Genomic DNA, 13,775 nt, shown 5'->3' with positions numbered 1-13,775 from the left:
CATCAAAAGAATATCAAACGCCTGTTTGTTCAACAATGACAGACAAACACGATGAATATGATCTTGATGTTCGTCTGCAATGTTGGAAAAGAATATGAAATGACAAATGAGCACGATGAATAACTTCAGTTTGTTCAATAATAGCATGCAAACACGAAATTAGGGTTTCAGATAAAATGAATATGATGAATATGATGTTGATATTGGTGTGAGCAGTGTTGGATGAAATGACAATGAGCACAATGAAATTGAGCCACCCATAATTGTTTTAATTAATTTTCACAATAAGTATCAAAATTAAAAAATAATATAAAAATTGAGGTAATTTTGTCACTTTTAATATCTTAGGAATTTATTACAATATTTAATAGATATGAGAATATATATTGAGTATAATCTTATGTGGAATTGACTAAATCAATAATACTACTTCTTAAGTGACCAGATTAATGACTTCACCAAAACAAATTGACCAGATTAGTGACTTCACAAAAAAAATCATTTGTGTTACGGTAGAATTTTTCTGCAAACAAATATATAGAAAAGAGTACACATGCATGTTAATGGTAGAAAAAGTAGTTCATTTTCTTTCAATTCTAATCAATGAAACCTCCAAATAAAAAATGCCTGCAACCATACTCCTCCCCTCTCTCAATACTACACTCAAAATGATTGATTATAAATACCAAACGCGCCCCACACAAGTTAACAGAACCATAAACGCTCGCCCCACACAAGTTAACAGAACCATAAACGCTCAAACACGCGCCACACAAGTTAACAGAATCATAAACGCTCAAACGCGCACCATACAAGTTAACAGAAATATAACCGCTCGCATGGAGTCTCCAAATCACGAAACCAAAACCAAAATGGAAGAAAAAGAAGCCATTAAAACTGAGAGCAAGTTTCGATCAGAGTTTCTGCAAATGCTCCGTAAGAGACGAGCTCCTCAAGGTACAACATTCAATTTCACTATTTCGATCGTTATTATGTATTGATTGTGCATCGATCCTCTGTTTTTGTTTGTAGAAATGAAATTCGTTTGCTGATTATTTTCAGTTCCGTTAACGGTTGAAATCGCAAAACCAGCGGAGATTTTTTGGTATGAGAACAATCCAAACGAAGAGGTTCATTTTTCAACACTCATTCCATTATCTTCTTCATCTGGTTATTCAAATTCAAACTACTAACAATTTTATAACAGGAGATTATGAAATCTTGTCCAAAGAAAGACATTGAGAATTTCAAAGATTTGGTCAAGGAGGAGAATCTGTATATAAATATAGAGGTAAGTATAATTAACGAAATAATTCGATTTTTCTGAAATTTGAATTTTGAATGGATATTTTTGTTATTCAGATTTGAATTTTAGGTTAGGGCCGTTTGTTTTGTTTTTTTTAAATGATTTTTATAATGTTATATATTTTAGTGTAAAAAAAATTTATAAAAGAATTTTTTATAAAAATTTCAAATGAAAATTTTGTTTGAATAGTTATTTTTAAAATGTTATTTTAGATATTTCATCATTTTTTAAAATTTTTTTAAATATCAAATTTTTAAAAAATTATTTAATTTTGAAGCTATTTGAAATAGCTTTTCATAAAAATCATTTTTAAGATACAATTTTTTGAAAAAATTGTGATTTTGACTATGTTTTGATCTATAATAATATATATTTATGTTATAGAATGAACAAATTTAAAAAAAATTATAATATTTTGAAAAATATTTTTGTAGAATCCATTTTCAAAATTATAAAAAAAATCTATTTTTTTAAAGATAAAACAAACTGACCCTAATTTTGTTGAAATAATCGTTGATTTTGTAGGAAGGAGATCAAGGAAAGTTGCCTGTGTTGATTTTGAGCTTGAAGGGAAGTGATAAGCAGATAAAAAGACCTGCGGTTGTTTTCCTTCACGGTTCATACATGTGTAAAGAATATTTGCGTCCATTGCTAGAGGTTGCTAATGCATTTTCTCTGTTCTACTCCTATGGAATAGAATTTATGATTGATTATAATCGTGGATTTTATTTGTGTTCTTGGTGTTTCAGGCATACGCTTCACGGGGATACATAGCAATTTCGGTTGATTCTCGTTACCATGGTGAACGAGCGAAGAGCGCCACCACCTATCAAGAGGTATGTGTTCTCCTTGCTTTACTCTCACTCGTTTTGCTCTAGTTGAAACGGCACTTGCTATCTGCTCGCACGAAATGAACAAAAAAGTTCTATTATTACCTATTAGAATCATTTATATAGTTTTTATCTATCTTTTATTTAGTTCTATAATTAACTTTGCTATAAGTAATTTATCTATCTTTTTTAGGTGTCTAAGGTTTTTATGTTCATCTCATCTTTACATAAGATAGAAATTAATTATTTTTCTCAAATTTACTCCTACTCAAGATCCTTCACAAACAAACACATAAGTGATATGTGTAAAAATTCTAAACTGATTATTTGTTTTTCGCTTTTGTGATGGTTATTCCCTCGGGGTAAAAAAAACAGGCTCTTATTTCTGCATGGAAAATCGGAGACACAATGCCATTCATATATGACACGGTAAATTTCTTACATGTGTATCACAGTGCTTTGTTATTTAACTGAACCATTTTAAGCCCCCCAAAATGATTTGGCTGACCTGTATGTGATTGAAACGGTGTACTAATCCTTGATCTGGCAGGTTTGGGACTTGATTAAATTGGCAGATTATCTAACACAGAGAGAAGATATAGACCCCTCTAGGATAGGAATCACAGGAATATCACTTGGAGGTTGGTTGAGAGAAGTTGAGAGAAATATGTTAGATAATAGGTTTGCCGTAACTCATCACTTGCATAATTTCTTTGTTCAGGAATGCATGCATGGTTTGCTGCAGCTGCTGATACTCGCTATGCAGTAATTGCTCCTCTAATTGGTGTTCAGGTGACATTGTATTATTGATTGAAGCTTATCTTTACCAAGGTGTGCTTTTGAAACAACAACTAAAACACTGAATCATAACTTGCAGGGATTTCGATGGGCCATAGACAACGATAAGTGGCATGGCCGAGTTGATAGTATAAAGCCTGTTTTTGAAGGTATGATGATGTATTATTTCCGAAATATTTTTCTAAGTTTTTGCTTTGCTTTAGTTATTGCTCTTGTTACTTCATTAAGTACTATATATTTGTAAATTCACTAATATATTTAATTCTATGTTTAAAGTCACTAATTGATTTAATTCTATGTTTTTATGTGTAGTGCTTTCAAATATTTTAGTTAGGATTTTACACTAATGGATGGTGTAAAATCTATTTGTGATACCTATATTTTTATTATTAAATATATTATTAAATTTTTTTTCTTTTATTAGATGGATATATATATATATATATATATATATATATATATATATATATATATATATATATATATATATAATCTTAATCTTTAATATAAATAAATCAAATAATTATATAAATAATTTACTTTTTCAAAAAAAATTATATAGATTTCTATTTCATTTAATATAATTGTTTGTTTTAATTTTATTAACGGTTGCAATTTGATTATATTGGTTATATATATATATATATATATATATATATATATATATATATATATATATATATATATATATATATATATATATATATATATATATATATATATATATATATATAATCTTGGTAAAATTGTAATGATATTTGAGTAAGATGTAGAAGGGAAATATGAGTCCTATGGATAAATTTACCATCAATTAACGATTGTATTTTGAATGTGCGTTGAAAATCAATTAAATCATAGTTCTCTTGTCTTCATGTATACAGTAGCTCGTGAAGATTTGGGTAAAAATGCTATCGACAAAGAAGTAGTGGAAAAGGTTAGCAAAGTTTGTTATATTTATAATTTCAACTATAAATGTCTCAAGACTCTTTAATATCACTACTAGAAATTCGGGTTTAGAGGGAAAAAAATCGGTTACTATGATATTTGACGATTAATAAAGCAACAATTTTCAATTGAAAAAATGTTAGTTGTTAATCTTTAGTGACCAAAATTTAAAGATCAATATTGTGACTAAACTAACCAACAAATTTATAAAAATAAAATTATAATTCCAGCGTACTCGGCTGGCTAATCACGGTGACGAATCATTTACATATAACAGTTATACATTCAGATTTATACTTTCGCTTGATATTAAGATATGCCATTGGAATACATCTTTAGATTTTTATTATATTTTAAAAATCATTTTAGTTGTTAATAATATATAGTCATTTATATTACTTGATGTAATGAAAATAAAATTAATTCTTAGGTGTCATTAAAAGACAAATTTATACTCCCTCCGTTTCTTTTTAAGTGTCGTTTTAGAAGATTTTTTTTGTTCCTATTTAAGTGTCGTTTTGATGTTTTAATGTTACAATTTGTCAATTATACCCTTACTATTTAAATAACTCAACTTTATATTTTCCATAAATTTTTCTTTCTTAATATATGTAATAACTCACTCCACATTTTCCATAAAATTCTCTTTCTTAATACGTACTCTCATTCCCATACATAACTCTCATTCCTATTCAAAGTATTGGCTGGTCAATAAAAATTAAATTCAAATGATAGCTTCCAATGTTACATAGAAAAATGTATTAGCATTAAATTTTGTCAAAGGAACAAATTTACCAATTGAAGACTTAAAATTCTATAAAAAGGATCAGTAGCATTGTTTAAATTCTATAATATTGTGCATGCTCTTAAACATTGGATCATGTGGTGTACCTTCAAGCATTGATAAACAAAATTCCAGCCTAGATATTTTGTTTTCTTCTTTCAACAGTGGTTTTATGGCATTTGAATTACGCCGTATAGCCCCTGATTTTATAAGCCTGAACACCGATGTTGGATTGGTTTTCAACGCAAAAGCTAAAGATCGAATGTTTGTTCTTTGACTGAAAGGAAGTTCACGAATTTGATTCTCATCAATTGAAATTCTCTTACGTCCACAATTTTTTGTCTTCCTATGAGAGACATCACGTGTTTCACTTTCTTTTGCTCTTTTCCAAATACGTTGAACAGTTCTTAGAGGAACCGAATTTGATGAAGCCACCTCATTTGTAGCTCCTTTACGTAATTTTCCATCAACGCTTTTTTGTAGTAGCTCATGATAAATATACATGCGTTCTTCATTGCTTAAGATTCTTAATCTCTTTTTTTCTCTAGGTTCTGCTTCAACATTTTCTGCAATATACACGTAAATTTTTAAAAAAACAAAACGATTACTAGAAACAAGCAAAACTTAGATTTGAATTACGCCACAATATGATTCCACCATTATTTTACATAAAAACATGAGATAAAAACATGAGATAAATTATAGGAATTAAAAGTAACCAAACACACATGAAATTAAAAAATATACCTGTGTCATTGTTTGTTTCAACCTCCTCTTGTAAGTTATCTTCACAGGACTCATCAATATTATTGGTTGCTTCAAACTCCTCTTCTAAGTTATCTTCATCAAACTCATATAACTCAAATATATGTTGGTTTGTTAATGATGTTTCTGTATCACTATCTAAATCCATATTTTATGAGTTGTAAATATTTTGAACTTATAATATGAAACCATACTATATGTACTACTGGTTTTAATTTTTCGGTGGGAAACTTAAGTTTTTATTAAAATAATTGGAGGGAATATTTTTTCCTTTAGCCATTCATTGAAACAATAAGCAATAAGTTTTCCTTTAGCCATTAATGAAAATGCAAGCAGTACGTATTCCTATAGCAAGCAATATTAATTCCAAAAATTTAGGAGTAGTTGAAAAATGCAACGGAAGAGAGAGAGAGTTATGTGGAGAAAATTATGGAATTAGTTATTTGAAGTAAATAATTTAATGAGTACTTATATTAATGAATTTTATTTAGAAAGAGAAAGTATATGGTGGATTAAAATGAGGGTACAATGGGAAAAAAATTATAACAATTCATTTATCTTGGTTGGAGAGCTTTATGCTAAAACGACACTTAAAAAGAAACGGAGGGAGTAGAATTTAAACAATGCTACTGATCCTTTTTATAGAATTTTAAGTCTTCAATTGGTAAATTTGTTCCTTTGACAAAATTTAATGCTAATACATTTTTCTATGTAACATTGGAAGCTATCATTTGAATTTAATTTTTATTGACCAGCCAATACTTTGAATAGGAATGAGAGTTATGTATGGGAATGAGAGTACGTATTAAGAAAGAGAATTTTATGGAAAATGTGGAGTGAGTTATTACATATATTAAGAAAGAAAAATTTATGGAAAATATAAAGTTGAGTTATTTAAATAGTAAGGGTATAATTGACAAATTGTAACATTAAAACATCAAAACGACACTTAAATAGGAACAAAAAAAATCTTCTAAAACGACACTTAAAAAGAAACGGAGGGAGTATAATATTGTGCATGCTCTTAAACATTGGATCATGTGGTGTACCTTCAAGCATTGATAAACAAAATTCCAGCCTAGATATTTTGTTTTCTTCTTTCAACAGTGGTTTTATGGCATTTGAATTACGCCGTATAGCCCCTGATTTTATAAGCCTGAACACCGATGTTGGATTGGTTTTCAACGCAAAAGCTAAAGATCGAATGTTTGTTCTTTGACTGAAAGGAAGTTCACGAATTTGATTCTCATCAATTGAAATTCTCTTACGTCCACAATTTTTTGTCTTCCTATGAGAGACATCACGTGTTTCACTTTCTTTTGCTCTTTTCCAAATACGTTGAACAGTTCTTAGAGGAACCGAATTTGATGAAGCCACCTCATTTGTAGCTCCTTTACGTAATTTTCCATCAACGCTTTTTTGTAGTAGCTCATGATAAATATACATGCGTTCTTCATTGCTTAAGATTCTTAATCTCTTTTTTTCTCTAGGTTCTGCTTCAACATTTTCTGCAATATACACTGTAAATTTTTAAAAAAACAAAACGATTACTAGAAACAAGCAAAACTTAGATTTGAATTACGCCACAATATGATTCCACCATTATTTTACATAAAAACATGAGATAAAAACATGAGATAAATTATAGGAATTAAAAGTAACCAAACACACATGAAATTAAAAAATATACCTGTGTCATTGTTTGTTTCAACCTCCTCTTGTAAGTTATCTTCACAGGACTCATCAATATTATTGGTTGCTTCAAACTCCTCTTCTAAGTTATCTTCATCAAACTCATATAACTCAAATATATGTTGGTTTGTTAATGATGTTTCTGTATCACTATCTAAATCCATATTTTATGAGTTGTAAATATTTTGAACTTATAATATGAAACCATACTATATGTACTACTGGTTTTAATTTTTCGGTGGGAAACTTAAGTTTTTATTAAAATAATTGGAGGGAATATTTTTTCCTTTAGCCATTCATTGAAACAATAAGCAATAAGTTTTCCTTTAGCCATTAATGAAAATGCAAGCAGTACGTATTCCTATAGCAAGCAATATTAATTCCAAAAATTTAGGAGTAGTTGAAAAATGCAACGGAAGAGAGAGAGAGTTATGTGGAGAAAATTATGGAATTAGTTATTTGAAGTAAATAATTTAATGAGTACTTATATTAATGAATTTTATTTAGAAAGAGAAAGTATATGGTGGATTAAAATGAGGGTACAATGGGAAAAAAATTATAACAATTCATTTATCTTGGTTGGAGAGCTTTATGCTAAAACGACACTTAAAAAGAAACGGAGGGAGTATTAGTTAGAATCATGTGAATTCATTTTAAATGTATCATTAACTATCATTAGTAATAAACTTGCGCTCGTTAACTTAGTGGCTACTTTAATTTTGTGACCAATTTGATGGTAACAATAAAATTTTCACTAAAAACGATTTTTGTTGTAGTATATGTTTACTGCTCTAACAAAGAATACATGACAATGGTTGGTACCATGCTACATATATTATAATTGCTACTTATTTGTCCACTTAATAAATACTGGACACTAACCTCAAGAGTTTATATTTTTGATTAAGGTGTGGGACAGGATTGCTCCTGGTTTGGCTTCCCATTTTGATTCCCCTTACTCAATTCCACCTATTGCACCCCGTCCTCTGCTTATTCTCAATGGTAAGATTCTTGTATTTATTATTTATTAACACTTTCAAATTGTTGTTGCAACAATATTCATATACAAATTGATGTCTTGAGCATACAAAAATACAAGTTTTGTCCTTCTTCAGTTATTTATTGATAATGTCTGATGCACTATAGATGAGAAAGGAATGAGAGAGAATGAAGAATAATCATATTATTATTTGAATTATACTATGCACAATAATTAATTCCTTATTTTATTATTTTATATTATTATTATTTTATATTATTTTATCTTACATTAAAATAATTATTTATAATAAAAGTAACTTACATTAGACACTAATTTTTTTTAAAAATGGAATATTAATGATTAGCGTTAAAACTAAATTTCTTATTTTAATTATAAAATTGTCATTGTATATAAATTACATATTTTTTTAATAAAATAAGTATTATATCAATAATTCTAATATTATTTCTTTACTAATGACAATTTATAATCTCTAAAAATACAATCATCGACGTGTAATACATGATTAAAAAATAACGAATCAAAAATTCTATATACCAATTTATTAATATATGTGAGAGAGAATAAAAGGAATTACACTATACATTTGTATATAGTATAACTCAAATAACTATAACAAACTATCTAATTGATTAATTTGGATTATATCAATAAGACTTGTGACAACTATATATCTATTAATCATCGACTTAGATATTTGTGGGGCTTTTGAATTTAACTTGAAATTTAAATATTAACTTGGGTGTTTGTAACTCTAGGTGCGGAAGATCCTAGGTGTCCCCTTGCCGGTTTGGTAACTCTAATGTTAAAAATAAGTCAGATATATGCAGAGTTTCAATGCTCAAATAATTTTAAGGTATGCAATCACATTTTCTTATCACTATTTAACAGTTACTTCGAACTTGTCTGTGTATCATTTAATTTTAAACCATGTCTAATATCAATGTTGTACTTATTTAATTTTAAACCACTCCTAATTCGTAGTATAATAGAAATATAATAATTAAGTCTTTTGAACTAAAGTTTTATTGATTGCTTTTATTAGGATTATAGGACTGGAACATGTTAAGAGAGTTGGGCTTGGCCCAATTCTCTCCCCCATCCCCTATTCAGTTTGAACTCTATTATGAAAACAGCTACAATTCCAGCCGTCATGTAAAACTGTATAAATACAATCTTGTATATAAATAGAATCATAATGAAAATACATTTCAGCTTCTAACAAACTCTCTCTTTCTCTCCACTTCATCTTCTCCATGATTATCATCTTCTAATATGGTATCATAGAGCCTTTTCTGAATTCACCAGCGTGATTCAGAGATCCTTTCCTTGGATTCGCCCCCTTCTACGCAATCAACGAACAACCAAAGCTCAACCAATTACGATGCTACTACAACGTTTAAATAGAAAATCTCTGTTAAACTCGATGAATCTAACTACCGCCAGTGGAAACAACATGTTGAGGGAGTTCTTCGAGGTACAGAAATGGTGCGATTTGTTGTTTCGCCTCAAATTCCGGAGCGATTTCTATCAGTAGCTGATCGCCAATCGCAAACGGAGAATCCCGCGTTCATCGCCTGGGAAGAACACGACTCCTTGATGTGCACGTGACTGCTTTCCACCATCTCCGACTCTCTTCTCTCTTGCTCCGTCCTTCTCCGTCACTCATGGCAATGGCAAGTTTGGGAAGAAATTCATTCCTACTGCAACATGCAGATGAAAACTTGATCATGACAACTTCGCTCTGAGTTGCGAACTCTGTCCAAAGGTTAGCAAACGATTGTTGAGTTCTTTACTCGTGTTCGCACCATTACTGATACTCTGATGTCAATTGGAGATCCAGTTTTACATAGAGATCAAATTGAGCTGGTTCTTGAAGCTCTTCCTTCTAAATTTGATTTAGTTGTTGCTGTTGTAAACTCTAGGTCAGAATTGTTCACATTGGATGAATTGGAATCGCTTCTCCTGTTTCAAGAATCTCTCATTGACAAAATGAAGAAAGAAGTGGTTGATGCTGTTACAGTTAATCTCACTCAAAGTGTTCCACAGTCTCCAAGTCCACAAGAGAATTGCACTGATTCTCAAAACCCTAGCCAATTCAACATGAACTTTGGAGGTCGTTCAAATCAGTCTCGTGGCAGAGGTTATCATGGTGGTAGTATATACCTTCTCACACTTCTACCACTATATACACTAAACCCCTTGAACTTGTTTTTTGTGACCTGTGGGGCCCTTCTCCTGTTACATCCTCGTGTTTGTTTACCTACTTTTTAACCTGTGTTGATGCCTACAGCAGATACACATGGATATACCCTCTCAAACTTAAATCTCAAAACACTCACTACCTTCACGCAATTTAAAGCTCTTGTACAGTTACAACTTAACCACAAAACTAAAGCTATTCAAGCTGATGGAGGTGGTGAGTTCATACCTTTTACTTGTTACCTAGCTCAGTTAGGTATCACTCATAGTGTTACTTGTCCCTATACTCATAAACAAAACGGGTACGTAGAGTGTTAGCATCGCCATAGTTGAAACTGATCTCACCCTCCTGGCCCAAGCTAATCCCCCTCTTTCCTTTTGGGATCATGCTTTTCTCAACGGCACTTATCATATCAATAGATTACCATCCTCCTCTCAAAACAATTCATCCCTTTTCTTTACCCTATACTTCAAATTTTCTAATTATAAATTCTTGAAGTCCTTTTAGGTGTGCGTCCTTCCCTTTCTTAAGACCTTACAACACTCATAAATTGGATATGCACTCAAAGGACTATGTTTTTCTAGGATATTCTCCCACCCATAGAGGTTACAAATGTTTAGATCCTAGTGGGAAAATCTTTGTATCCAAAGATGTTCTTTTTAATGAGACTCGTCACCTTTACGCTGAATTAATTCACTCCAAATTAGCATGTGCATCATCCTCTGTTCCCACTAGTTTCATCTTACCTTATCATTCATTTCTCAATCTAATATTGTCATCTAATTCTATTAACCCCACCCAAACATCATTGTCTCAATCTCCACCCTCCTCTCACTCCTCCTTTACTCAATACTCTGTCAAGCATGTCTCACCCTCTTTGGTTTCACACACTTCTGATGAAGAATCTACCACCCCTAACACTCAACCTGCAACTCCCTCTCATCCCACTCAATCTGAGACCTCTTCCCCTAACACTTAATCTGAGGTCTCTTCCTATAACACTGAAACTGATGCCTTATCTCATTCAATATCTTCTCCTGTTCATGAGTCTAACTTCTCTCTTCAACATACCTCCAATTCTGCTACTGCAGATGTCACACATTCTGCATCTACCAACTCTGTCAGTCCCTCATCATCCTCTCTAAACTCTGCTCCTGCCCCTAAACTTCACCCTTCCAACACTCATCGTATGCTTACTAGAGCCAAAGATGGTATTGTTCAACCTAGGTTTCAACCCACTCTTCTTCTAACTCATGTTGAGCCAACTTCCTATAAACAAGCCCTTGATATTTCTGACTGGTTCATTGCTATGCAGGCATAATATAATGCTCTCCTAAAGAATGATTCCTGGAACTTGGTGCCCCCCCTCTTGCAGTTACAAAAGGCTGGGCTATTCAGCAATTAGACATCAACAATGCCTTTCTCAATGGGTTCCTTAATGAAGAAGTGTATATGGTACATCCCCCTGGATTTGAGAAAGGTGATACTCCTCTTGTTTGTAAACTCAACAAAGCATTATATGCACTTAAGCATGCCCCTAGAGCCTGGTTTGAAAAATTAAAAGGTGATCTGCTTTCACTCAATTTTACTGCAAGTAAATGTGATCCCTCCTTGTTCATGTTGCATACTCCTACACAGTGCACTATTGTACTAGTGTATGTAGATGATATTATCATTACATGTACATCAAAAGCCTTCATTCAGCAACTAACCACCAAACTTAATCTCTCTTTCTCTCTCAAGGACTTAGGCCAACTTGACTATTTCTTGGGAATTGAGGTCCTTCATCTGCCTAGTGGATCACTTATATTGTCTCAAAGTAAATATATCAAGGATCTTTTGAGTAAAGCCCAAATGTCTAATGCAAAAGAAATTGCTTCCCCTATGGCCTCCAGCACTGAACTGTTCAAAGTTGGCTCAGCCAATGTTAGTGACCCTACAATGTTCAGATCCATAGTTGGAGCTCTACAATATGCAACCATTACCAGGCTTGAAATCTCTTGCAGTGAACAAAGTGTGCCAATTTGTGTCCAATCCTCTTGAAGATCATTGGAAGGCAGTAATGAGGATTTTGAGGTATCTCCAAGGGACTCTTAATCATGGTCTGCTCCTTGTCCCAGCTGATAACACCACTCCCATCAACATCACACGTTTTTGTGATGTTGACTGGGCCTCTGACCCAGATGACAGGAGGTCCACCTCAGGGACTTGTATATTCCTTGGTCCTAATCTAGTTTCATGGTGGGCTAAGAAACAAACACTGGTGGCTAGGTCCAGTGCAGATGCAGAATACATGAGCTTAGCTCATGCTACTGCAGAGATCCTGTGGCTTCAGTCATTACTGCAAGAACTTAGAGTTCCACATAAAGTGCCAAAAATTATGTGTGATAATCTAAGTGTTGTTGCTCTCTCTCACAATTATGTTCTTCACTCAAGAACAAAGCATATGGAACTCGATATATTTTTTGTCAAGGAGAAAGTCATAACTCTGTTATGAAAACAATTACAGTTCTAGCTGTCATGTAAAATTTTATAAATACAGTCTTGTAAAAGAAACTGAATCATAATGAAAATAGAATTCAGCTTCTAACAAACTCTCTCTTTCTCTCTACTTCATCTTCTCCATGTTTATCATCTTCTAACCGCTTTGACATGCAGTTTATTGCAGAACCTAAAATCGGGCATCAAATAACAAAATTTCAGGTGAAAGAATCGTCTGATTGGTTTGACAAGTTTCTAAAGCCTGAGCAGCTTGAGCCAAAATTGTAAAATGATAAACAAGCTATCTCTAGCTCATTTCAGTTGCTTTATATGATTGATTATATGTGTATCATGTTATAATTTCTACTTAATATGGGAGACATGATTCTTTTCGACTTTGGATGTACACAACTATAGAGTGTAATTGGTTAAAGGAAATAACAGCGAAATATTTATGATGGATGGAGTATGCAACATTTCTCTTGATTGACACGCTAATGGGAGAGTGACTAAAATAATGTGACCTGCAAATGATGGTTGGGGGAAGCTTTAAAAATATACATCAGAAACGTATTAGGTTTGGAAGTGTAGGTGTGAAGAGTATTAGCAACCAAAGAGAACGGTGGCTGAAGACATGGATATTCATGGTGAAGAGTTACTGTATAAGAAATGTCTCATGAAATAATTTTTATCCTTGAAACTCGCCGTAATAAGAAGTGAGGTTAAAGGATCCCAACATTTTTTTTGGAATGAGATCAAGAGAGATTAGACGCATGAAGGCACAGCATACCCGGTTGGCAGGCATGATATATGGAATAGTTCTGAGATGTCCAACTTCGTTCCTGCAGCTGTCCTAACAGGGTATATGGTGCATAATACTTAAAATACTTGAAAGAAAAACTTGACTAGTCAAAATAGATGGTCCACGGTTGGATCACCATGAAGTTTTCAAAAAAAAGATAGATGGA

The 13,775-nt window shown here is 32.0% G+C and overlaps 1 protein-coding gene across 5 annotated transcripts; it reads left to right on the top strand.

The window, feature by feature from the left end:
- Positions 1–577: 577 nt before the first annotated feature.
- On the top strand, positions 578–13,265 carry LOC127084833 (uncharacterized). 5 transcript variants are annotated; one of them, XR_007788804.1, is made up of 14 exons: positions 578–957; positions 1,063–1,130; positions 1,208–1,291; positions 1,832–1,963; positions 2,056–2,142; positions 2,512–2,565; positions 2,687–2,777; positions 2,858–2,928; positions 3,014–3,083; positions 3,816–3,868; positions 8,029–8,122; positions 8,882–8,979; positions 11,642–11,806; positions 12,070–12,920. XR_007788804.1 is itself a non-coding variant. In XM_051025352.1 (13 exons), the coding sequence occupies exons 1-13, from the start codon at positions 624–626 to the stop codon at positions 13,016–13,018; spliced, it is 1,260 nt and encodes a 419-aa protein (XP_050881309.1). In that variant the 5' UTR covers positions 578–623; the 3' UTR covers positions 13,019–13,265. The 5 variants fall into 5 exon arrangements, 3 of the variants coding, with proteins under 3 accessions (XP_050881309.1, XP_050881310.1, XP_050881308.1); XR_007788803.1 differs by having other exon boundaries at positions 11,642–11,890; XM_051025352.1 differs by lacking the exons at positions 11,642–11,806; positions 12,070–12,920 and adding an exon at positions 12,995–13,265.
- The last annotated feature ends 510 nt before the right edge of the window (positions 13,266–13,775 follow it).

This window comes from Lathyrus oleraceus, chromosome 5 (genome assembly GCF_024323335.1).
Source record: "Lathyrus oleraceus cultivar Zhongwan6 chromosome 5, CAAS_Psat_ZW6_1.0, whole genome shotgun sequence".
NCBI lineage: Eukaryota > Viridiplantae > Streptophyta > Magnoliopsida > Fabales > Fabaceae > Lathyrus > Lathyrus oleraceus.
This window is presented reverse-complemented; position numbering and strand designations above follow the sequence as displayed.